General features: G+C 53.7%; 1 protein-coding gene across 1 annotated transcript in view; it reads left to right on the forward strand.

Moving 5' to 3' along the window:
• The window catches only part of PLEKHG4B (pleckstrin homology and RhoGEF domain containing G4B), a 66,347-nt gene that overhangs the window by 29,278 nt on the left and 13,902 nt on the right, over positions 1 to 23,167 (forward strand). The window contains 9 exon segments of the mRNA XM_067730036.1: positions 2,919 to 4,143; positions 6,299 to 6,490; positions 7,398 to 7,521; positions 11,242 to 11,335; positions 15,592 to 15,678; positions 17,759 to 17,875; positions 18,221 to 18,319; positions 18,914 to 19,056; positions 19,566 to 19,704. Coding sequence (XP_067586137.1) covers positions 2,919 to 4,143; positions 6,299 to 6,490; positions 7,398 to 7,521; positions 11,242 to 11,335; positions 15,592 to 15,678; positions 17,759 to 17,875; positions 18,221 to 18,319; positions 18,914 to 19,056; positions 19,566 to 19,704 — 2,220 coding nt within the window.

A 23,167-nucleotide genomic window follows, 5' to 3' on the forward strand; every position in this document is an offset into this window, starting at 1 on the left:
GCCCGTGCGTGCGGGTACAGGGCAGTTCTGCTTGTTCTACTTCCTTCACTTTGCAAACACCCCCAATTAGCAAGATAGAAAGGAAACCCTAAAAAGTTGGAGATAAAAGGTGATGTTGTAGCCTATGGCAGCCCTAACTGACTGCTCCGGACCTGGGTGTGTAATTCTCAGCCCTGGCTGAGACATACAGACACTGAGGAGGCAGCAAGTTGCGTGTGGCAGCCAGACCCCATGCACAGAGCTCAGGCCAAGGGCACGTTGAAGAACACCTAGTCACCATCTGGGAGGCTGGTCAGTCTTCCTGAAATTTGAACAAGTATGTTCAGGTGCTTCTGGAGCCTGGTAATACGTTGTTGAGCGGACCACCTGGGCACCATCCTCTGCCACAGGGTCAGGGAGACAGGACCCCAACAGGCAGATAGTTGGGACAGTGTTCCATGGACACACGCAGAGGGAAGCTCGTCCCGCTGTGCCCAGTCAGGCCCAGGAAGGTCGCCTGCCCCCTTGCCCAGGACAGCCTGGACAGTGGATGGTCTGCACGGAGCAGCAGTGTGTGAAGCTGTCAAGGGCCCAGGGAAGCTCAGCAGTAGTTTTCACATTTAATCCACAGCCAAGCCCCTGTTCTGGCTTTTCCAAGGGACCAGAAAAGTTTTGTTTTGTTTTGTTCTTAGTCACCCAAGCGGGAAAGGAATGCTGAGATTTTTGGAATATTGTAATAACTGATGTGATGCGTCTATGATGATTGAAAACCTGCTGTGATCTTGTGACATGCAGGTTCCTGAACCGCTTTGTGAAAGCTCCTTATAAAGAAAGACTCTGCACTTGTTTTTAGCAGCTGAACTGTAGCTCTTAAACAGTGAAGCCCACCCACCTCCTTTTGAATAAAAAAGCTTTGGTTCTAACACCTCTTCCTTGAAACACCTCAAACAACCTTTTTTTGATTTGTTTTGGGTTCTTTTTGGGTTTTTTTTTTTTGGCTGCACCGCCCGGCTTGTAGGATCTTAGTTCCCTGATCAGGGACTGAACCCGGGCCCTCAGCAGTGAGAGCATGGAGCCCTAACCACTGGACCACCAGGGAAGTCTCAAACAACCATTTAGAGAAGGCGTTGAAATGGGAGAAAGAAAGCTCCTTTTCAACCTGGAGTTTTCTCAGAACTGGAACTATTCAGAACATGACTATATTTATAGCATCTGTTGAATTTGGATTCCAGAGGAGTAGAAAGATTTACAATCAAAACTGTAGAGAGTTTGCCTTTCAGAACTGTGGTGGATACGTGTCCGCTAACGATGAGGGCAAAAAAATTACTGTCTGTTAAATGTTTTTTTAAAATCTCGCAGTAACTAAGGCAAAAATAGGACCACAATTCATAGAAAGAGCAAAAGTACATGAGAATTCACAGAAAACAAGCATCAGGAAACCGTTGGCTTCACAGTCACGTGATGTGAATTAAAACAACAATATTCCACAGCATACGTGTTAATTCAGGAAACAGTTTCTTGATGTAAAGCCTTACGCTGCTAATCAGTGGGCACGGTGATACCTTACTGTGATACCCCACTGCTGACAGTATGTCTCTTGAGGACAAATTGGTCATACTGTCAAGAATCATAAAAGACATTCATAGCCTTTGATCCTGTAATCCTAATCCCAGAAAATGATAATTTAAAAGAATCTCATGAAAATGATATCATGAACATGTTCCTTGCATTTTTAATTTACAATAGAAATCCACAGAAGCACTGTTGGTTCTGACAATAGAGGATCGTTAAGTGGCCATGAGGATGGTAACTGAGTAACAGAAGTGCTCGCTTAGGGTGACTGCTGACAAGAATACCAAATTCTGTCTACATTACTATTGCAGTTTAAATAACTAATAATAATAAACAGTGGATAAGGGCACAGAAAAGTTAAAAGTCTCTAGAGGTATATTAGGATGAGTTTTTTTTTTTTTTTTTTTGCGGTACACGGGCCTCTCACTGTCTGTTGTGGCCTCTCCCGTTGCGGAGCACAGGCTCCGGACATGCAGGCCCAGCGGCCATGGCTCACGGGCCCAGCCGCTCCGCGGCATGTGGGGTCTTGCCGGACCGGGGCACGAACCCGCGTCCCCTGCATCGGCAGGCGGACTCTCAACCACTGTGCCACCAGGGAAGCCCTCTCTTCTTTTTCATTTTCTGTATTATTTAATTAGGGTTTGTGCAGTAAGTCAGCGCTGGAGTAGGGAAAGCTGCAAAAAAAAATGCTGGAACTAAACCCAAACAGGAGAATGTGATGCCGTTTCAGAACCTGTGTCTGCAGCTCTGGCAGGTGGGCGTCCCACCGCTGTTCCCTAACAGCCTGACACCCTCCTGCCCCACGGAGACACTGGCTCATCCATCCTGAAGTCGAAACCTTTTTTCTAGAGCAAGTTCTTCTCAAAGAGGTGGTTAAGGACTCACCCCATCATCGACAGCTTGGTTGCAAACTCCAGTGACCCCTTCAAATAAGCAGAAAGGACGGCTGCTGTGGGTGGGAGCTGGCGTGATGTGGGGGCCCTAGATCGGGGCCCTAGACCCGTGCCCTCTCACCATGGTCCCCACCCTGCAGTTCCAGAGGCTGGGGGCTGCCCGTGGGTGCCGCGAGCTTAGACCAAGGGCTGCAGGGGCGAGAGGGCGAAAGCCCAGCCCTGCCCAGGTGGGGCCGGCCCTGGGAGCGGGGTTGGGACTGTGCCTGCGGTGCCTCCCCATCCCCAGCTGCCCGCCTCCCCCAGCCACCCAGGAAGAGGGTACAAATGCGTTTCTGCCGCCCCGTCTTCAGTCCTGATGCCTCTGTCGTTCTGGGGCGCTGGGGCCAGTCGCCCACCCTCCTGCTGGACAGAGGCCAGGGGCTCTGACAGGTTCCGCGTCAGCGCTAACCTCCCTGCATCCCTCTCTTGCCCCAGGCCAGGTACGCAGGCCTCCTCTTCCTGCACGAAGGGTGGCCGCTGTGCATCCACGAGAAGGTGGTGGTGCAGCTGGCGCCCCTGCGCGGAGTCAGGCTCAGGCCTGGGGACTTCTACCTGCAGATCACTGTGGCGGCGGGGAGGCAGCCCGCCAGGCTGGTCTTGAAACGCCTTTCCCGGCTTGGACAAGGCTCGGAGGAAGTCATTGTCCCTGAGACCATGTACGGCTGTGTCTTCACGGGAGAGTTCCTGGAACTGGTGAACGGGGAGCAGAACGGTGTCCCCTTGCAAAACTGCTTGCTGACCTCGGGCTCGGTGGTCTACCGCACCCCCTGGAACAACATCACAGACCCTGTCTTTGTCCCCACCACCGGAACCAACCTGCCCAGCTGCCCCAGCGGTCCTGGGCCTCAGCAGCCGCCACCCGACAGCGCCTCGGAGGCTCCAGCCCCGGCACCAACCGTGGCCAGCCCCGCTCCCCAGGGCGGCACACCTTCCAAGCACACCCCAACCCTGCCCCACTGCGGTGGGCATCCCAGCAGTAACCAGCCCCGCCGTCTTCCTTCCCCAAGAAGGGCTGAGTGCGAAAGCCCCGGGACCCTGTCCGGGAGTCCCAGTGGAGGCCTCAGGGGGGTTGGCCCCTCAGAGCAGGACCCCTGGGAGTGTCCTGAGAGCCCTGAAGGACCAGGAGGGAGGCTGGACCCCATGGACAAGAAGGACGGCTCCAAGGCCCTCGCCTTCCACGCAGAGGGGGGCAGCCCGAGCTCTAGGAGGCGGCCGCCCAGAACCCCAGCCAGTGTGGAGGCCAGACGCTGGTTCAGGAAGTCCTACATGGAGGCCCTGCAGAACCCTATGCCCCTGGGCTCCAGCTCTGAGGAATCCATCGGGGATGAGGCCTGTGGCTCCCAGACCCACGGCCGCAGGGCCAGGGGGGCCGGGGCAGCGGCCAGTCTTACCCAGAAAGAGATCCGTGGCCCTGCGGGAGACCCCCAGGAGATCCCGAGACAAGAGAATGGTCCAGGAGCTGCAGGGAGGACCCTTCCCAGGAGGTCTCGATCCTGGGATAGGTCCCTCAGAAGCTCCCGAGGTGACACCTGGCGGGCCTCCCAGCACTTAGCCAGCACCAGGCCTGGGGGTCTCCTGGGAGGACAAGCTGTGGGGACCAGAACCACAGGCTCCAGCTGTCCAGGCACAGTGGAGAGTCCCAGCTGCACAGGAGAGGAAGGTAAATGTCCACCCCCGCTCCCCTCCCCCTCCCCTCCCCCACACACTCCCCTCCCCCCACACTCCCCTCCCCCACTCCCCTCCCCCCCCACTCCTCCCCCCCACACTCCCCTCCTCCTCCTCCCCTCTCCCACCTGTGACAATTGGTCTGGTCACTTGATTCAGTAGAAGCCTGTCTCCATGTCCGTATCAACTGTTGAAAATGTTTACATGTATTCATTTCCGGGGCTGCCACAGCAAGGTACCACAGACTTCGTGGTTCTGAACAACAGAAAATTATCCTCACGGTTCTGGTCCTAAAGTCCAAGATCAAGGTGTCCCAGGGTCCCACTCCCTCCAGAGGCTCCAGGGGAGGGTCCTTCCTGCCTCTTCTGGCTACTGGAGCCCCAGGCATCCCTTGGCCAAATTCATTGCCCTTCACCCTGTGTCTCACTGTGCCTCCAAGCTCCCTCTCCTTTCTCTTGTAAAGACACCTATCATTCAATTTAGGGCCCACCCTAAACTTCACTAGTTCACTTCTGCAAAGAGCCTTTTCCAAATAAGGTCACATTTGTGTGAGAGTGAAGCCCCCCTCTCTGAGGAGATGCACGAGAGCGAGGACCCATCTCTGAGGAGATGTGTGAGGCTGAGGCCCCACTTTCTCTGAGGTGGTGCTCAAAAAGGAGGCCCCCCTCCCTGAGGTGATGTGTGAGGGTGAAGCCCCCCTCTCCGAGGTGACGTGTGAGGGTGAAGCCCCCCTCTCTGAGGTGATTCTCAAGGAGGGGGCCCCCCTCTCTGAGGTGACGTGTGAGGGTGAGGCCCCCCTCTCTGAGGTGACGTGTGAGGGTGAGGCCCCCCTCTCTGAGGTGATGTGTGAGGGTGAAGCCCCCCTCTCTGAGGTGACGTGTGAGGATGAAGCCCCCCTCTCTGAGGTGATTCTCAAGGAGGGGACCCCCCTCTCTGAGGTGACGTGTGAGGGTGAAGCCCCCCTCTCTGAGGTGATTCTCAAGGAGGGGGCCCCCCTGTCTGAGGTGACGTGTGAGGGTGAGGCCCCCCTCTCTGAGGTGATGTGTGAGGGCCAGGAACCCACTCTCTGAGTGATGCTGGTGGACGTGGCCCCTTCTCCCTGAGGTGATGCTCAAAAAGGAGTCGCGATGATGCATGAGGACAAGGCCCCCCTCTCTGAGGTGACGTGTGACAGCGAGGACCCTGTGTCTTAGCAGATGTGTGAGGTGAGAACTTGTCTGAGGAGATTTGTGAGGGTGAAACACCCTCTCTGAGATCATTCTTAAGGATGAGGAACCCCTCTCTGACGTGTTGTGTGAGGGTGCAACCCCCCCTCTCTGAGGTGATTCTTGAGGTCCAGGCACCCCTCTATGAGGTGACACTGGAGGGCAAGGCCCCATTCTCTTTTGTGACAAGTGACTCGAGGACCCACTCTCTGAGGAGATGTGTGAGGGCGAAAAGAAACCTTTCTCATTGAAGTGGTGTGTTTGGAGGATGAGGCCCCCGTCTCAGAGGTGATACATGCGTGAAGATCCCGTTTCTCAAGAGGTGTGTGAGGCGAGGAAGCTCTCTCTGAGGCATGTATATGGCCAGACCCCCACACTGAGGAGATGCATGAGGGTGGTGCCTCCCTCTGTGGAGAGGCGTGTGAGGCAGCGACCACCTGTCTGAGGTGATTCCTGAGGTCGAGGCTCCTCTCACTGAGCGGATGTGTGAGGGCGAAGCCTCCTCTCTGAGTTGATGTATGAAGCAAGGACCCTTTCTCTGAGGGGACGAGTGAAAGCGAGGCCCCCTTCTGACATGATGGCCGAGGGAGAATCCCTTCTTTTACACAGCGTGGAGGGTGAGGACGCCCCCTCTGAGGTTATGTGTGAGCTCGAGGCCTCAATCTCTGGGGTGATGCAGGAGGTTGCGGTCACGATCCGTGACATCATTCGGTATAAAATGTTTCTCCCTTGGGTGTTTTCTGGTTGTCAGGATCTGAGAACCCGTTTAGTTATGTGATTTATTCATTACTCCTCAGGAAAAGCCTGACCTGCAGATGTGCTCACTGACCTTTCCCACCAGAAATGGGACAAGTTCACAGGTCTCCTGTTTTCTCCTTGCATTTGTAGCTGCCTTCAGGCCAGAGAAGCACGTTATCGTTGACCAGGTCTCTTTGCTTTGTGCAGCTGATGTCTCTGCAGAGGGCAGCAGCGTCCGAGGAAGCAGCCCCAGCCGGTGTTCGGACCTGCTTGCTGAGCCGCTGTGCCCCGAGGGTGAAGCGTGGGCACCTGGCACAGGAGACCTGCCCAGCCGGGCGCCCAGGCAGGAGCTGGAACTCAACCAGGAGCTACTGCAGTCCGGGGCGGTCACCCTCCCAGGTGAGCATGGCTGTCTTGCTAACAACACACCACAGGCCAGCGGCTTCTTAACAACACAACTTCACTTACCACGGCCCTAGAGGCTGGATGTCCACGGTCAAGGCGCAGCGTGGTGGGTGCCGGTGAGGGCCCCTTCCTGGTTCACAGTCAGCACCTTTTCACCGTGTCCTCACGTGGCAGGTGGGCAAGGGGTCTCTTTTATAAGGGCATTAATCCCATTCATGTGGGCTCCACCCTCAGGACCAAAGCCCCTCCCACAGGCCTCACTTCCAAATTCCATCAAATCAGGTATTAAGATTTCAGCATATGAATTTGGGGGGTTACAAACAGTCAGAGCATGGCAGTGGGCCTCACCCTCCCAGGTGAGCTTGGCTGTCATCTGCCCAGGTGAATGCCGGGCTCTACCCTCCCAGCAGATCTCACATCTAAGCCGGTAACTCAGATAGTGTTTGCAGATCCTGGCTCCATCTCCTCGAGCTTGAAGCCGCGGGTGTCCCTGTGGGGGCTGCCCCCTTTCACGATGGCCCCTTGTTAGTTCACAGCCTCTGGGACCTTCCCGGGTGGAATCTGGAATTGCCCACAGAGGGCAGAGAGAGACCGAAGAAAGAGGCCACGCTCCACATTGGCAGGTGGCAGGTAACTTGTACACTAGGCTTGTATGGGCGGCCTCAAGATCTCCGCCCCGCCCGCCAGAGTCTTAAAGTTCACCTGGAGGGAGGCCTTAACTGGGCTCAGTCATGTTACTCTCCAGTCGGTCTCGATGCCACACCGTTATCTCCAAGGTGCGTCTTGAGGCAGGTTCCGGGAACGAGGAGGGCGGAGGAGCACAGGGGCCTGGGTCCAGCTCGGGGGTCGGCTAGCGGTCGCATCCTCTCAGTGACCTCCTCCAGCACCTCTGTTTCTGCAGGAACCCGAGACCGTCGGGGAAGAGCGGTGGTGCAGGTCTGTACAAGGGGCCCACTCTGGTCCAGCGAACACATGTCCAGTGCCGAGCTAACCCGTCTGCTGAAGTACCTCCACACCATCCCCAGGTGGGACTGAGCCAGCCTCCAGTTTTCAGACCCTTTGAGGATAAACCCAGCTGAGGTGTAATGTCGGGTGGCTCCCGGGCTCTGCCGTCTGGCGCGTCACTGCGGCAGGTCCCGTCTCCCACCTCCCCCTCCTTCCGGGCCCTCGTGCCGGGCTCTCACGTGCCGCCCCCCACGCACCCCGTCCCTCCCGTGCACCTGGGCCCCTGTCCTCCGAATGCAGGCCTGAGTTCTGCGTTGCTCTTCCTTGTGCAGTACTGGCTTTAGGCATTATTTGTCTACATGTTTTATGCTCCACGTCTTTCTAAAAAAGATTTGAAGTGACCTTGATTAAAGACACGAGCTGATAGAAACAGAATATTTAGTATAACCGGGTGAAGAAATTGTACAAGTAGGAGGTACCTGGTGCCAGAAAGCAGGAAAGACTGACCACGAACTAGGCCTTGTGGCGTCGCTGGGCCTCCGGGCAGCCAGCAGCACACGCGCCAGGAAGAAAGTGCACCAGCCCCTCCAGAGCCGCACCTTCCTGGTGTGGAATTCCAGGGGACCTTGCCTCCTGCGCCCTACACAAGGAAGCAGACACGCTTGGGTGACCCTCCCCAGGGCTCTCCACGGACCAAGGACAGAGATGGGGGCGGATGGAGAACCGGAGTCACGCGCATTGTTTGGGGCCCCTCACCCCCGTCGGGTGCAGACGGGCTTCGGGCTCCCTCACAGCCATCAGACCAAGAGCCTCCACGGTGCCGGGTGGACGTAGCCCCAGGGCTCAGTCCTAAGGTCAACGGCCCAGGTTTGAATCCCGGCCCGAGTCCCAGCCCTGCCCTTGGCTGGAGTCGGTAGTGTGCCGTGATGGAGGGATGTCTCATGGGTGTGCTAGAGGGGCTAGAAATAATCTCTCTGCAGTCCCTAGAGTGAAGTCACATGACCTCACGTGAGAGCGTGCTGGGTGACTCATGGCCACGTGTGCGCACGTGTGGGAACATGCTACCTGGTGTGCCCTCGCGTGACGTGGGAGCGTTCCTGGTACGTGGGAGCGTTCCCACCCGTGACCTCATGCTTGTTTGTGGGGCATTGACTTTCTGTTGAAATTTTTTCTGAAGTAGCACGGGTACAGTCAGTGTGGGACACACAGGCAGGAAAGGACTTAAAATGCTGCATCCCCCCAGGCTCCTTCGCAGAGCGAGGCTCGCAGTTATCTGCAGGGCCTGCTTTCACTGCGCTGAGCCTAGGGTTTCAAACTTATCTTTCAGCAGAGATTTCAAAATATAAGGAAACGACTCTGAAAAAAATTACTTTCATCCTTGCACTAGTTCATACTCTATAAGCCTCAGGTAAACACCTTCAAAGCCCTAGAATAATGACATTTTCTATTTACCAGAAGCTTTCCTTTGACCACTGCAGGGAGGTCCTGGTTGACCAGGGCCCCCCGAGAGAAAGGAGTGAGACTGCTGTGGAGCCTGTGGGACCGGGGCTGAGCTGGACGTCCAGACCCCTGCTTTTTCCACTTTGCCACAGACGGTGCAGACAGTGCGCCGCTGCTCACCTGCACATGAAGACCTGGGAGAAGAATGTTTCTGAAGACTTAGGGGAGCTTGTTCTGGAGCCCGAAGGTTTGTCTGGTTATTCCCCAACAAGGGCTGTAACCGTGAACGTCCTGACAGAGAGCGGCACCGGGAGAAGCCACTGCCCTCAGCTCTTGGGAAGAGGCACCTGAGATGCCGCACCTTTGGGGGGAGCGCCCGGGAGAGTCTCATCGTCGGTTCCTGCAGGTGCGTTACAAGGAGCCCCGCATTCCTATGAGTTGGCCTCGTGAAAGGACTACCATCAAACTCTTAGATACACAGAACCTTAAACTCGGAAAGGATCTTGGCTGTTATCCATGCACCCTCCTGCGCCATGCAGGAATCCACCCATCCATCCTGCCATCCACACTTACCTGGGAATACAAAAGGGAACAGCAGAAGTTCCTGCCCTGATGGAGACACACACGTGAACCCGAATTGTCGCAGCTCCCATGGTGAGACAAGCCCACAGTGCCGAGAGGGACTTCCCAGACATACTGTGTCCTGGAGGAGGGAGAGGGTTTGCAGACAAGAGGGGAAGCAAGAGCACACACAAGGCCTGGAGCCGTCGGGCACTTTGTGAGGACGGAAGACGCTGTGAAGACAGCAGGCCCCCCTGGGCCGAAGACCATGGCGTGTGGCAGGCCGAGCGGCCTGCAGCTTCAGGAAGACAGTTCGGAGGCTTCCGCAGAAATGCAGACCGAGACATCCAGGCAGGTCTGCACAGCGGCCTGGGGTGGATCAGGGACCCCAAGGGGCCAGACTGGGGGGCCTGGAGGCTGCCTGCCGCTGGGAGTGAGGGCGAAGCAGAGGCGTCAGGGGATCCAGAGCAGGGGCGGGCAGAAGGGGAGGGGATCTGCTCTGGGGTTCCAGTTGGTACCAATGTGGATGCAGGAATGAGCAAAGGGGTCCGTCTCAGCCACTCAGGACCAGGGTCCAGCGGCCGTCTGACCCCGGGAACAGCCCCCAGGAAGGGCGGGGCTGTCCTGCCAGCCGCCAAGTGGGTGACGTCGTAGAGGAGAGCCTGTGAGTCACTGAGCACGACTGCCCCTGTGGTCCTGGTGAGGCCACTTGCCGGGCTCTGGGGCCACGACTGACTTGGCAGATGAAGGGAAACCCCAGGGCCGGGGGCGCCAGAGAAGGGAGGCCCACGACGACAGAGCGAGATCCAGCCGTCCCTGCTGGAGGCCTCCGGTCTGACCGGCAGGGTGGACACGAGACCCTCCGACGAAATGCAGCATCTCGCCCAGCTCCTGACAGCACTGACCAGGACCCGTGTGGCCAAGCAGGTGGGCACCGAGAAGTCCCTGGGCAGAGACGTAGCGTCCACCTGCCTGCTCCCACCTGGGCCTTGAGGAGCCGCCAGCACCAGACGCGTCAGCTTGGCCTCCGCAGCCCCACTTCTGTCCTCGTACCTGGCCTCCCCAAGAAACACCCCTCAAATGCTCTTTAGCAGTTTTACCCCAAATGGAACACACCTGACTGGGGGGCGAACAGGAACATGGCACTAAAGCTGTGCAGCTCTGCAGCGTTGTGTAAGCAGGCATCAGGGCCCGGGCTCAGCACTGCTGCGTGTGCATCTAGAGATCAGCGTCCAGACAGGCAGCTGAGTTAGAACACTCGCTGACACCGGAAGCTACAGTGGAAGGCGGTTCCCGGGGACACTGAAAGTTCTGAAGAATGAATATACCAACTTGTCCCGGCCTATTATTCTTTCCTATTGAATCTGGAACTGAAGCTTCTGATCACACAATACAGACAACGGGGTTTTCAAAAGCACGTGGCGAGATTTTTAGTTTCAGGGGATGCTCTGCAGCCCTGCATCAACCCAAACACACAAACGAGTACAAAGACTCCCAGGAACCTCTGGCTCCTGGATGAAGGCCCTGCTTCACTCACCCAGAGCTGCACCTGCGTGGATGTCGGTGGGCAGGAGAGAGAAAGCAGACCTCCCCACCGCTGGTCCACCACAGTGAGTCCCGCTTGCCCTACCTCCAACTGAGAAGCAGCTGATTCCTCAGGAAGCGGAAGGCGGATGTGTATCAAGCCAAGAGTCCCGAACTCGCAGAGCCAAGAGCATCTCGGTGGGGACGCATCTCGTGGAGAGACAGGGAAGCTCGCTCTGGACAAGATTTAACACGTCCTGTCTTTCTTTCTCCAGGAAGGAGGTGCGGGAGCTGGGGCTGGTCATCCTGGTGGACGCACGCAAGAGCCTGGCCGCCCCCGCCCTCTCCCAGGCCCTGGCAGCCCTGCAGGTGAGCAGGTGGGTCCCGTCCTGGGGCGCTGAGCTTCTCCAGGCACAGGGGGTCAGCGGCCGCCACCTCCCTCGTGTGAATCTGGAGACGTGGGGAGGGGCCTGTGCTTAGAGGTGGAAGGAGCAAAGCAGGTTCCTGCTTCTGCCCCCTCCCGGCCTCGCTGCAGACCTTCAAGTCCAGCTGGCCAGGGTCAGCCGTGCAGACGTTCTGCTTTGTGCTCTGACTCAGCAGGAACGGTGATGGCGTCCCTTCACACCGTCTCCGTGTCTCCTGTCCGACTAAATCCGGGTGCAGGGTAGTTAGTCACCCTCCCAGACAGGAATGGAGGCCTGCAGGGGCGGCCGCCACTCACTGTGGGGTGCGGGCCCTGGTCATTGGGCGGCCAGGAGTCCCGGAGCCCTCTGGGACGGGGTCAAGGCCGGTGGTCTAGCGGTGGCCTCAGGAAGCCCCAAGCCTGGATTCCAGGTCATGAGTAGAATCCAGGGAGTCCCTGGAACAGGGAGAGAGGCACCACTGCATGTTTCAGGTACCCAGGGCCGGATGGGAGCCTGAGAACATTCAGTCTCCCTCAGATGTGTGCACACAGGGCTCCTGTGTGCCAAGCGCTGTGCTGGGGTCCGGGCTCTCAGAGGCACCTGGAGCTGCAGCTGCTCCGGCGGCTCCTGAGCACCGTTTCCTCTGTTCCATCTCTAATGGTACAGCACTGGTCACTGTTCTCACCCAGGCGCCTGCATTTTAGGGACGCCGAACAGAAGTTCTTTCAAGGAAAGATTTAGTGAGTGAGGTTGGAGCAAGTCTGACCAGCTGGAGAGCAGAGTCTGGGGAACGCAAAGAGGGGCCCAGCAGACAGGCTCTGCACGGGGCGGGGCTCGGGGGAGGCCAGGCCGGAGCGGCCTGGGGAGAGGCTCCGAACTTCCAGGCGAGGGGAGAGGTGGGCACAGCGTGCTGTATGCCGTGCCGCGTGCTGTACCGCGTGTGTGTTGTGTGCGGGACGGAGCAGAGCAGGGCCAGACAGCCAGGAAGACGCAGATGCACGTCTGCACACTCTGCGGGCGTTTCCTAAAGCGGGAGGACTGGCAGCTCTGCTCCTTTGGCATCCGATGGGAACGTGAATATCATCAACCATGAAGAGCCCGTGGAAATCAGGGCTCCAGCCTCAGGCGGAGACGAGCGAGCCCTTCGCAGAAAGTCTGCCGCGCTTCCCCACCCTAGCTGTTGACCTGAGATCTAGGCAGATCGGACCTGGCCACTTACCGGTTTCCCCAGCATTTCTTTTTGTTCAGACTTCCCTTAAATCCTGGGCCACTCGGGTCCCATGCGGGAGTCAGGCCTGAGAGAGGTGGTCCCTGACCACCCACGCAACTCCCAGAGCAGAAGCTAGGACCTGGGGAAACGTCAGCTACGTCTGGGACCTTTTATGACACGCTAATAGTCTAAGGAGCTTCATGATGGGGTTACGAGAGGAGATCCAATTCTTTTCCATGTCTGGACATAACTGTTCCACAAAGCTGGCTTTCAGACAGCCCTGAGGGCCTTGCAGAGAAAGCTGGCCTGCAGACCTCTGCCCTGTTTTTGGCTCAGCTGACAGCAAGATTTCCGATGCAAATGAGAGGAATGGAAATGAGCTGGAATTTAAGGATCATGTGTCCATTTTCAATTTAAATTTTGAGGGATGTATAAAAGTACTTAAATATTTTTACAAAGGGCAAAAAATCTCAGCTGTTCTTCATATCTACCTCAAGTAAGTATACTTCAAATTTGTTAAATTATTAAAGTTCAGATACCATAAAAAGCTTTCCATTTTGAAAAGGGAATAGTGACTTTTTCCCCTTGGTGGAAGAAACTCCTGAGACTTTGCGCATCCCTTACCCCGCTCACAGCAGGTAACTATTACCTTATTAACATGGTAATTGTCATAAATCATTAACTGTTCTCTCTTATCTGAGAATTAACATTAATTCTCTTTGGAATAGTAACAAATCCTAATAGTAAAAATTCACTCAAATAGGAATATATAAGAAATATAAAACACTTTTCCAAACTGTTTGTAGTTTTAATGCAGGATAACTCAAAATTTTAGCTAAACTGAGTAAGAGAAATAGAATATGGCTCTAAAATAGGAAAACAAGATTGTTCTTTTCTGTGGCTTTTCTATGGCTTATTCATTCAACAAATATTTACAAAGTGTCATCCACAAGAAGCCACTTAACAAAAATATAAGTACATAGGATGAACTTAAAATAGATAAGATATCAGTTAGTCCTGAGGCTCATCCAGTAAATTCATTTCAAACTAGGGGATTACAAAAAAGCCTAAAATTTGTTTATAAGAAAGTATTAAAAAGTAAAGCCTTAGGGAATATGAATGAAGAAACACTGGGTAAATAAAAGCATCTTATTGCGGAATGATCTGGCCTCAGTATAATCTAGCAGACAGAAACAGGAGTTTGATTAAAGTCATAAACACTCTCTAAAAATAAGATTTTTTTCAACCAATAGAGTTGGAACAATTGGACATCTGTATGCAAAAGAAAAGAGAAAAAAGAAATCTTCAACACATACTTCATATGATATATAAAAATTAACTGAAAATGGATCTTAGACCTACATGTAAAATCTAAAACTGCAAAACCACCAGAAGAAAACAGAAAATCTTCATGACCTTGGTTTAGTCAACTATTTCTTAGCTCTGACCCCAACAGCATAATCCGTAAAAGAAGAAAATGATAAATTGAACTTCATCCAAATTTAAAACTTCTCCTCAGAAGACATTGTTACTAAAATGAAAATACAAAGCCAAGACTGTGATAAAATGTTTGCAAAACACATATCTGATAAAAGACTTGTATCTAGAATATATAAAGTCTCAGAACTCAATAGAAAGAGAAAAAAAGTCCAGTAAAATATGGGCAAAATATTTGAACAGACTTTACCAAAAACAATTGATGAACGGGAAATAGGCACATAAAAATATGGTCAGGGCTTCCCTGGTGGCGCAGTGGTTGGGAGTCCGCCTGCCGATGCAGTGGACGCGAGTTCGTGCCTGGATCCGGGAAGATCCCACAGGCCGCGGAGCGGCTGGGCCCGTGAGCCACGGCCGCTGAGCCTGCGCGTCCGGAGCCTGTGCTCCGCAACGGGAGAGGCCACAACAGTGAGAGGCCCGCGTACCGCTAAAGAAAAAAATATATATATGTTCAACGTCTTTAGTCACTGGAGAAATGCAAATTAAAACCAAAATGAGGGCTTCCCTGGTGGTGCAGTGGTTGAGAGTCCATCTGCCGATGCAGGGGACACGGGTTCGTGCCCTGGTCCAGGAAGATCCCACATGCCGCAGAGCGGCTAGGCCCATAAGCCATGGCCGCTGAGCCAGCATGTCCGGAGCCTGTGCTCCGCAACGAGAGAGGCCACGACAGTGAGAGGCCCACATAACGCAAAAAAAAAAAAAAAAAAAAACCAAAATGAGATCACACATACAACTACAACCACAAACTTGACAAGAACAAGACCGGGGTGTTGCTGGTGCGATGCAGGACAGTGTAGCCGCTCGGGAAGACTGTTTGGCTGTTAGTCACAAGCTAAACACACACTTAACCGTAGCACCCAGCAAACCAATGGCTGGATAGTTACACAAAAGAAATGAAAACACAGTGTTTACAGGCTTTGTTTATGATTGCCAGAGACTGGAAACAACACACATGTCCTTCATCTGCTGAGTGAACGACAAGACTGTGGTGCCTGCAGTCGAGGCAACATGATGAGCAGTGAGAGGCGTGAGCTACTGACCTCCCAGCAATGGGGATGCGTCTCAGGGCAGTGTGCTAAGTGAGAGAAGCCGATACTGCACTGCATGAGTCCGCTCATACGATATATGGAAAGGCAGTTTACGGAGACAGAAAACAGCTGGGTGATTGCCCGGGACTGCGGAGCTGGACCACAAGGCACGTGAAGAGATGTGCGGGGTGCTAAACTGTCTTATTTCTTCACTGTGGTGGCGGCTACGCGACTATAAGTTATGTCAAAACTTAGAGAGCTGCACGCAAAAGAGGGTGAATTTATCCTGTGTTAGTTATAATCAGTAAACCTGATTACCTTAAAATTCATAAGGGCAAGTAATTTATATCCACAGCAAAGGCAACTGCATTTTATGCATTTTAGGAACTTTTGGAACTTATCAAAGTAGAACCAATAAAAATTGGACAATTTTATTAACTCAATGAAGTTAAAAATTAGAAAGCTAATCAGTATTTCTTATTTCAGAACACATCTCCTCCCTTAATTCATAGTATTTTGCTGCTGGTGGATAAAGAATCAGCATTTAGGCCTGACAAGGATGCAACAATTCAGGTAATGGTTTTAGACTGACTGATGACTCTGACAGATAGACCCTGAGTGATGCATAAAATTAAATATTAGGGCACCTAGATGAGATAACGCACGAAAGAATTTCTGTAAGATGCAGTTGCTTCCGTACAGGAGCCTGGAAACCTGTCTCCAATGCCTTGAATTCTTGCAGGACCCCTGCAGAGCATGACATTAGAAAACTTTTAAAAATCTGGTTTTTCTTCCCCACCTCATTTGTTTTCTTTCCTTCTCTTCTTGCTTCTTTTTCTCTTTTACCTGAAAATGTCTTTACCTTGCCTTCATTCATTTCTTTAAAATGTTCTCTCTTCCCCTCAGATTTCTTTTCTGTTTTTCTTTATTTTTCTTTACTTATTTTTGGCCATGCCACGTGGCTTGCGGGATCTTAGTTCCTGACCAGGAATCGAACCTGTGCCCCCTGCAGTGGAAGCACAGAGTCCTAACCACTGGACCGCCAGGGAGTTCCCAGCCTTCATTCTTGAAGGATATTTTCGCTAGATATAGAACTCTGGCTTGACAGTAGTTTGTTTGTTTTTTCCGCACTTTAAAGATGTTGTTCTGGTGTCTTCTGGCCTTCCTAGTTTCTGATGAAAAGTTCATAGTAAAAAAGTTCATGTATAGGGAATGTGTCATTTTTCTCTGGCCACGTCTAAGATTTTCTCCTTCTTTTTTAGCAAATTGACTATAACGTGACTCGGCATGGTTTTCTCCTTATTTATCCTGTTAAGTTTGGCTGAACTTCTTGAACATTTACGTTTATGTTTATCACCAAATTTAGGAAGTTTTCAATCATTATTTCTTAAGAGTCTTTTCTGCTCATTCTCTCCTCTCTTTCTTGATTTCAGTTACACATACAGTAGTGATATTGTCCCATAAGTCTTTGAGAATCTGGGAGGTTTTTTCACTTTTTTTCTTCTCTTTTCTTCAGATCAGATTGTTTCTCTTGACCTATCTTCAAGGTCACTGACTCCATTCAGCTATTAAGCCCATCCAGTGAGTTTTTTAGTTCAGATATTGTGTTTTTCAGCTATAAAATTTTCAGTGGGTTTTAAAATAGATTTTCTATGTTTCTGCTGAGATTTCCTATTGTCTCATTAATTGCAAGCATCTTTTCCTTTACATCATTGACATAGTTATAATAGCTGTTTTAAAGTCCTGTCGTAATTAATTACAACATCTGTGGTCTTTCCTGGGTTGATCTCTGTTGATTGTCTTTTCCTGAAGCTTCAGAATAGTCACATTTTCCTGATTCTTTGTGTGTCAAGTAATTTTGGATTATCTTTTGAACATTGTGAATATTCTGTTGTAGAGACTCTGGATTCTATTATAAACCTTCACAGAATGCTGTCTTAGCATGCATTTAACTTGATTAGACTGAGTAGGTCCAATTGCACACAACTGGAGCTCCCTTTCCCCAGCTTTCTCCGTGGGGTGGATATTGACCTTCACGTTCTGCCCCAGCTCTATCCTCTGGCTGTTTAGGCCAGAAAGATGCCCATTTTCTATCAGAGCTTCAGCCACTCCAGCCTCACCATATTGGCAGCCTGCCTTCAGGCCAAAGCCACAAAAACAGGGAGCCACCCCATGCCAGTCCCTTTACCCAGTTTCAGTTGCCTCCATGGTGGCTTTGTTCACCCTCCAGAGCTTTCGGATGGCTGTCATTATACTTTATCCAGAGTCTGGTTTTGTCTGGGGAGGTTCAACTCTGCCAAACCAGAAGTAGCTCATCCTTGATTCATCCTCTCACTTTTCCCTTCCTCGTCCTGCCCTTTCCCTTTTCCTGTTAACATCTTGCCGTCTGTTCTTCCCCAACTTTTCCATTCTTTTGGTCTTTCCTCTATTTCTCTTTGCTGTCTCTCCTTTCACGTCTCAGTTAGATTCCTGTGTCCACCCACATATACTCCAGTAATGCCACCAGCAGGCAGGATAGCTGAACCCTAAAGTTGCTTCTCAATCCTCTCAACCGAGTAACCCAGCAGTTTTCCCAGGAGTGAGCCATTCTAGTGGTTTTTCCCGAGAGCTGCGTCCATGGCCATGACCAACCAGTGAATGCCTTCCTTGGCAGTGTGAGCTGGTGGGTTCCCTGAAGGCCCTGCACAAATTTGTCGACAGCTCCCAGCTGACTGCAGACCTCGAGGGCTCCTTTCCCTACAGCCACAGTGCCTGGATCTGCTTCCGTCGGGTAAGGTGCAACTCACAGCTGCTGCACATGCCAGTCTCCTGGGCTTCTCCTTAGATGGATTTTTTACTTAAATCAGAAAAGGGCATCCCCCCACCAAGTGTCACACCTGTCATAGTCGCCATCAACAGTCTGTTTCTGGACAGCCACACCATGGCACCCTTGAGAATGCCACTGAAACCCCTCCCTGGGCAGGGGAGGAACTTCTATTGATGTGCAGAGGTCACCGGGCGGCCGCACGGCAGGCTTTGCAACCTGAGATGGGTTTAAATGTGGGAACTCACAGCTGCTTGTCTCAACATCTAACAGAACCTGTCTTTATGTCTCCTGGCTCTCAAACCTCAATAGAAGCTGGAGCCCTTCACCTCAAACTGCGAGGAAGCCATTGTTTTCCTACAAAATTCAGTCCACTCCCTGAACACCCACAGGACCCCAAGCACAGCACAGGTAGGTTCTCGTGTATTTTATTTTATTTGACAGATAGGTGGGAACACAACAGTTGGGTCAAAACCATCATCCTCAGCAAAAATTTTCAAGCCCTTTTTCATTCATAGATCCCTTTCAATTAGCAAAAAACTTCCCTTGTGACCAAAAAAATCCCACTCTGCCCAGAAAAGAAACATCACCACTACATTTGCTGACATGCCACCGAGGCACAAGTGATTTGCTGTCAGGAGACACAGAGGTGGACTGGCTGGAGGGACGTTGACAGCCTAGGAACCAGGGCCCTGGAGATGCCTCCCGGTCCCAGGGTGCGCGGTGAAATCCACGGCCTCGTCTAAGTGCCAGCATCTCCTCCTGCTGCCGCCTTTAAGCTTCCCTCTTGCTTTCTGCCCTCAGATCTCCCTTCCCTTGGGCAAGGGCATCTGGAGCTGTGCTACGTTCCTACGGGGACTGGGCGGCGTGTGGGGTGTGCCAAGCCCACCCACTTTTAGCTCGGTTGACAGAGCAAGGACGTGGGTCACACTGACGTGTCCATTAGCGCTAGGCTTGGGAGGACTGGAGGAGGGCTTCCAAGCACGTTTCTCCTACCCCGGGCAGGAGGTCGCAGAGTTGATCGGCAAGCACAGGGCGATGATGAAGCATGTCCTGGAAGACGCGCGGCTGGTGGCCCTCCGGCTGGAAGGCGGCACCGTGCTGGCACGGCTGAGGAGGGAGGAGCACGGCGCCGGCCAAGACTACCAGTGAGTGTCCCGCTGGGGCAGCGCCGGACCGCAGCCCAGCCGGGGCGATTCCCAGTGCTCTGCCCAGTCACGGGAAGCCCGTCTTCATCACCTGCAGTGTCTCCAAGGAGTTCAAACCTCCATTCCTCTGACGGACACACTGTGACTGACCAGAGATTAATTCCCTTTGTAACTGAAGGAAGCCTAGCAGATTCCTTGGAAGGCTCAAGTGGAGAAGGGTCACTCCCTGGGATTCAGCATCCGTCCTAACCAAATGCTTCCTCGCCTGTTGCCTCCCGGGCACCGGGTCCACCCACCCACATTTCCCTGCCACCTCCGGGGTGCCCGCACCTGTGGCTGGCAGGGTGTTGCAGCTCACAGGCGTGTTTATGCTCTGCTCAGGCTGTGGGCCTCCTCGGGGGCTTCCGTTTTTGTCAGATGTACAGAGTGCAGCTGGTGTTTGTAACCAGGTGTCACCGACTCGGGGCTTGCGGTGAACAGACACTCCGACAGCTGCCTTCTCTTTCCAGGGACACCATCGAGGCTGCCTGCAGGCTGTACGACCAAGTAGACGAAGAGGTCCACAGGCTGGTCCTCGCCTCCAACAGGTGTCTGCAGGCACTGGAGGAGCTCCAGGAGCGAGGACACCAGTCAGGGCTCCAGGGGGAGGTGACCATTCAGGGCTCCAGGGGGAGGTGACCAGTCAGGGAGCCAGGGGGAGGTGACCAGTCAGGGCTCCAGGGGGAGGTGACCATTCAGGGCTCCAGGGGGAGGTGACCAGTCAGGGAGCCAGGGGGAGGTGACCAGTCAGGGCTCCAGGGGGAGGTGAACATTCAGGGCTCCAGGGGGAGGTGACCAGTCAGGGAGCCAGGGGGAGGTGACAGTCAGGGCTCCAGGGGGAGGTGACCAGTCAGAGCTCCAGGGGGAGGTGAACATTCAGGGCTCCAGGGGGAGGTGACCAGTCAGGGAGCCAGGGGGAGGTGACAGTCAGGGCTCCAGGGGGAGGTGACCAGTCAGAGCTCCAGGGGGGAGGCGACCAGGTCAGTGTCCAGGAGAGGTGACCAGTCAGGGAGCCAGGGGGAGGTGACAGGGCTCCAGGGGGAGGTGACCAGTCAGGGCTCCAGGGGGAGGTGACCAGTCAGGGAGCCAGGGGGAAGTGACAGTCAGGGCTCCAGGGGGAGGTGACCAGTCAGGGCTCCAGGGGGAGGTGACAGGGCTCCAGGGTGGAGGCGACCAGGTCAGTGTCTGGGAGAGGTGACCAGCCAGGGCTCCATGGGGAGGTGACAGGGCTCCAGGAGGAGGAGACCAGTCAAGGCACTAGGGGGAGGTGACAGTCAGTGCTCCAGTGGGGAGGCTACCAGGTCAGTGTCCTGGGAGAGGTGACCAGTCAGGGCTGCAGGGGGAGGTGACAGTCAGGGCTCCAGGGGGAGGTGACAGTCAGGGCTCCAGGAGGTATGGCACTGGGCTACCTGACATAACCAGTGTAACACTCGCTATTTGAATCCAGATCTTCTTTATATTCATATGCATATAACGATTTCCAAAAGCTTATGTTTTTCAAGTAAAATCCTTATTATTTTATCAGCCATTGTTTCCTGGTTAGTGAATGTGAAGCCAGGGCCCCCCGCCCAGCCAGCAGCATAGGGGCAGTGAAGAGTGGCTGGAGACTCTCTGGACCCTCAGCTGGCCCTGCGTCCTCCAGTGTCTGGTCACCGTGGGGCAGTCAGGGTGGGAGGGGCGCCACCCCCAGGGCACCCCAGGCTGGTCCCCAGGACAGCCAGCAGTCACAGTGGGGTTGCACACTGTGTATTTTCCCTCCCTGGTCTCCCCACAAACAGCCCTAGCGCCCAGCCACGGGCCAGTGGGGTGCCTGGGTGGTGGGAGATGGTGACCCAGCTGATCCAGGCTGCAGGGAAGCACAGACAAGGGGCTGACCAGCTCACCTGGGCCCGGTGGTGGCAGCCTGGAGCATGGCTGACTCGAGACACCCCAGCCTGGGGGTGGGCCCTGCCTGGGGCTCCTCCATCCTGTGGGGTCCCCCGTCTACCCGTAGGGTCGATTCCCTGGCCTCTGGGGCCTCCTCCATCCTATGGGGTCTACTGTTTCTTATATATTATGTATTTTATTATAAAATGCCCTCCAGGACTTCCCAGAGGAAGGAGGGAAACTCTAAGACCTGCGCATCCGATGCTGTCTCTTCTCCTTCACGGTTCTCAGTAGTTTATTCTCCCGCCGGGACAGAGGCGCCGTACTGGCCACTTAGCCTCACGGGTTGCGGTGGAGAGTCTGTTCTGCTGCACTCTCGGCCTTGGCTGGGCCCTGCTTTCTCCCGGGAACCTCGTCCACCTCTGGTCCTCAGGCCGCCTCCGCCTGGTGAGCAGAGGCTCCCCTTTGCCTCCCTAGGCTCTGGGGATTCTGGGGTTTCTTGATGAGCACCCCCGTTTCCCAAATTCCACGCTTCCTGCTGGTCCGCTCGTTCTCTTCCTTTTCCATTTTCCATGTCGCCGGCCTTTTCCTCTACTTTCAGAGTAGATTTTGTCGACTTTATCTTCTAACCCCACTTGTGTGTTTCTGCCTCTGCTCTAACGTTGTTAACTTCCATGGGGGTTTTGTTTGTTTATTCCTCTCAGTGGACCTTCTTCACAGCACCTGACTTACTCTTGGCTGAAATACTGGTCGTGGTGTCTGCCCAGCCTCTCTCCCCTCCGAGGGGGCTTCTGCAGGCCTGTCCTGGCTTCTCTTTTTCATGCTGGAGGCTCTCCTGGTGATCCTAGGTTGCCTGCCCAGCTGCCGAGTGGGGCGGGGCCGCTGGAGGCCCCTGCTGGGCCCACCTCCTGGGCTCGTGGGCTCCTCCAGAGATGCGGCCTCCGACCCCCGAGGGGAGGGCCTGGCTGCACGTCAGGGAGGAGGTGAGACTCCGTGTTCCCGTGGCCTCTGCCTGCCTCCCCCTGTGCAGAGAGCACCCGGGCGCTGCGGGGTGGACAGCGCGTGCACTGGGGCCCCCACCTCTCGCAGCTCCAGGTCTCCCTCACCTCCTCGTCAGCTGCGCCACCTGCGCAGGATGCCCAGGGCCCCCAGTGTCCCTCCTTCCCAGCCTGTCTGTTGTCCCCATCCTTTATACCTTGAAAGAGGTTACTGAAGCTTTAGCAGTGTTCCAGGAGGGATCAAAGTTAGATAAGTTTTAGCCTGCCGTCTTCACCCAAAACTAAATACACTTTAACCTAAAAATGGGATCATCCTATATAGTGTGTTAAGTTGCTTTTTTTCCTAAGCAATTGCACGCACACTGTGGAAGAACTAGAGAGGACCTAGGTTTTAACCACAGTGAGATCCTGCCTCATGCGCTCCTCTGGCGGGCCCTGAGGTGGGGCTGCATGGGCACGCACGCCGGTGGGAGTCCCCGGGGCTCTGCCCTGCTGTTCGCTATTACAGACATCGCCACCTGCACATCCTTCACATCGCCACCTGCACATCCTTCACACTTGGTGATTGTTTGCAAATTCCTAGGCTGGATTGGAGGGTCAGGGCGCACCTCCTGAGGTTTTCAGAATCTTCCAGCAGCCTTCCAGACAGCTGGCCCAGCCTGGGCTCTCGGCAGCCTTCGGAGGCCGGCTTTCTCGTTTGCCATCTGACAGGTGACGATAAAGTGTCTCATCATTGTCTGCATTCGGATCTTTTATGCTGCAGTTGAACCTTTTCTTCCTACATTTATTGGTTATTTTTACTTCCCTAATAAATTGCTTTTTCGTGTACTTGGCCAATTTCCCTACAGTTTGTAATAGTTTCATTATGTCACTTCTAATCCTTTGATTGTGTTGCAGATATTTGTAATTTGTCCTTTAACTTTGCTTATGATTTATGTGGCTTTTCCTGTCTTTCGGTTACAGAATGACTAATGTATTCCATTATAAGACTTTCATGGTTTGAATTTCTCCATTTAATTTTTCAAACCGACTGGAATTTATTTTTTCTCGAGGTCGGAAGTGGGACTCCACCTCTGAGGCGCCTCTGCCCTGCTGACCATTTCCTCTTCTCTACCTGGCAGTTCTAGGACTGCAGGTGCTTCCTTGCAAAAATCTAGGTTTGATGGTTTTTTTCCATGACTCTGTCCACAAAGAGCATGTACTCTGGT

This window comes from Pseudorca crassidens, chromosome 3, assembly GCF_039906515.1.
Source record: "Pseudorca crassidens isolate mPseCra1 chromosome 3, mPseCra1.hap1, whole genome shotgun sequence".
NCBI lineage: Eukaryota > Metazoa > Chordata > Mammalia > Artiodactyla > Delphinidae > Pseudorca > Pseudorca crassidens.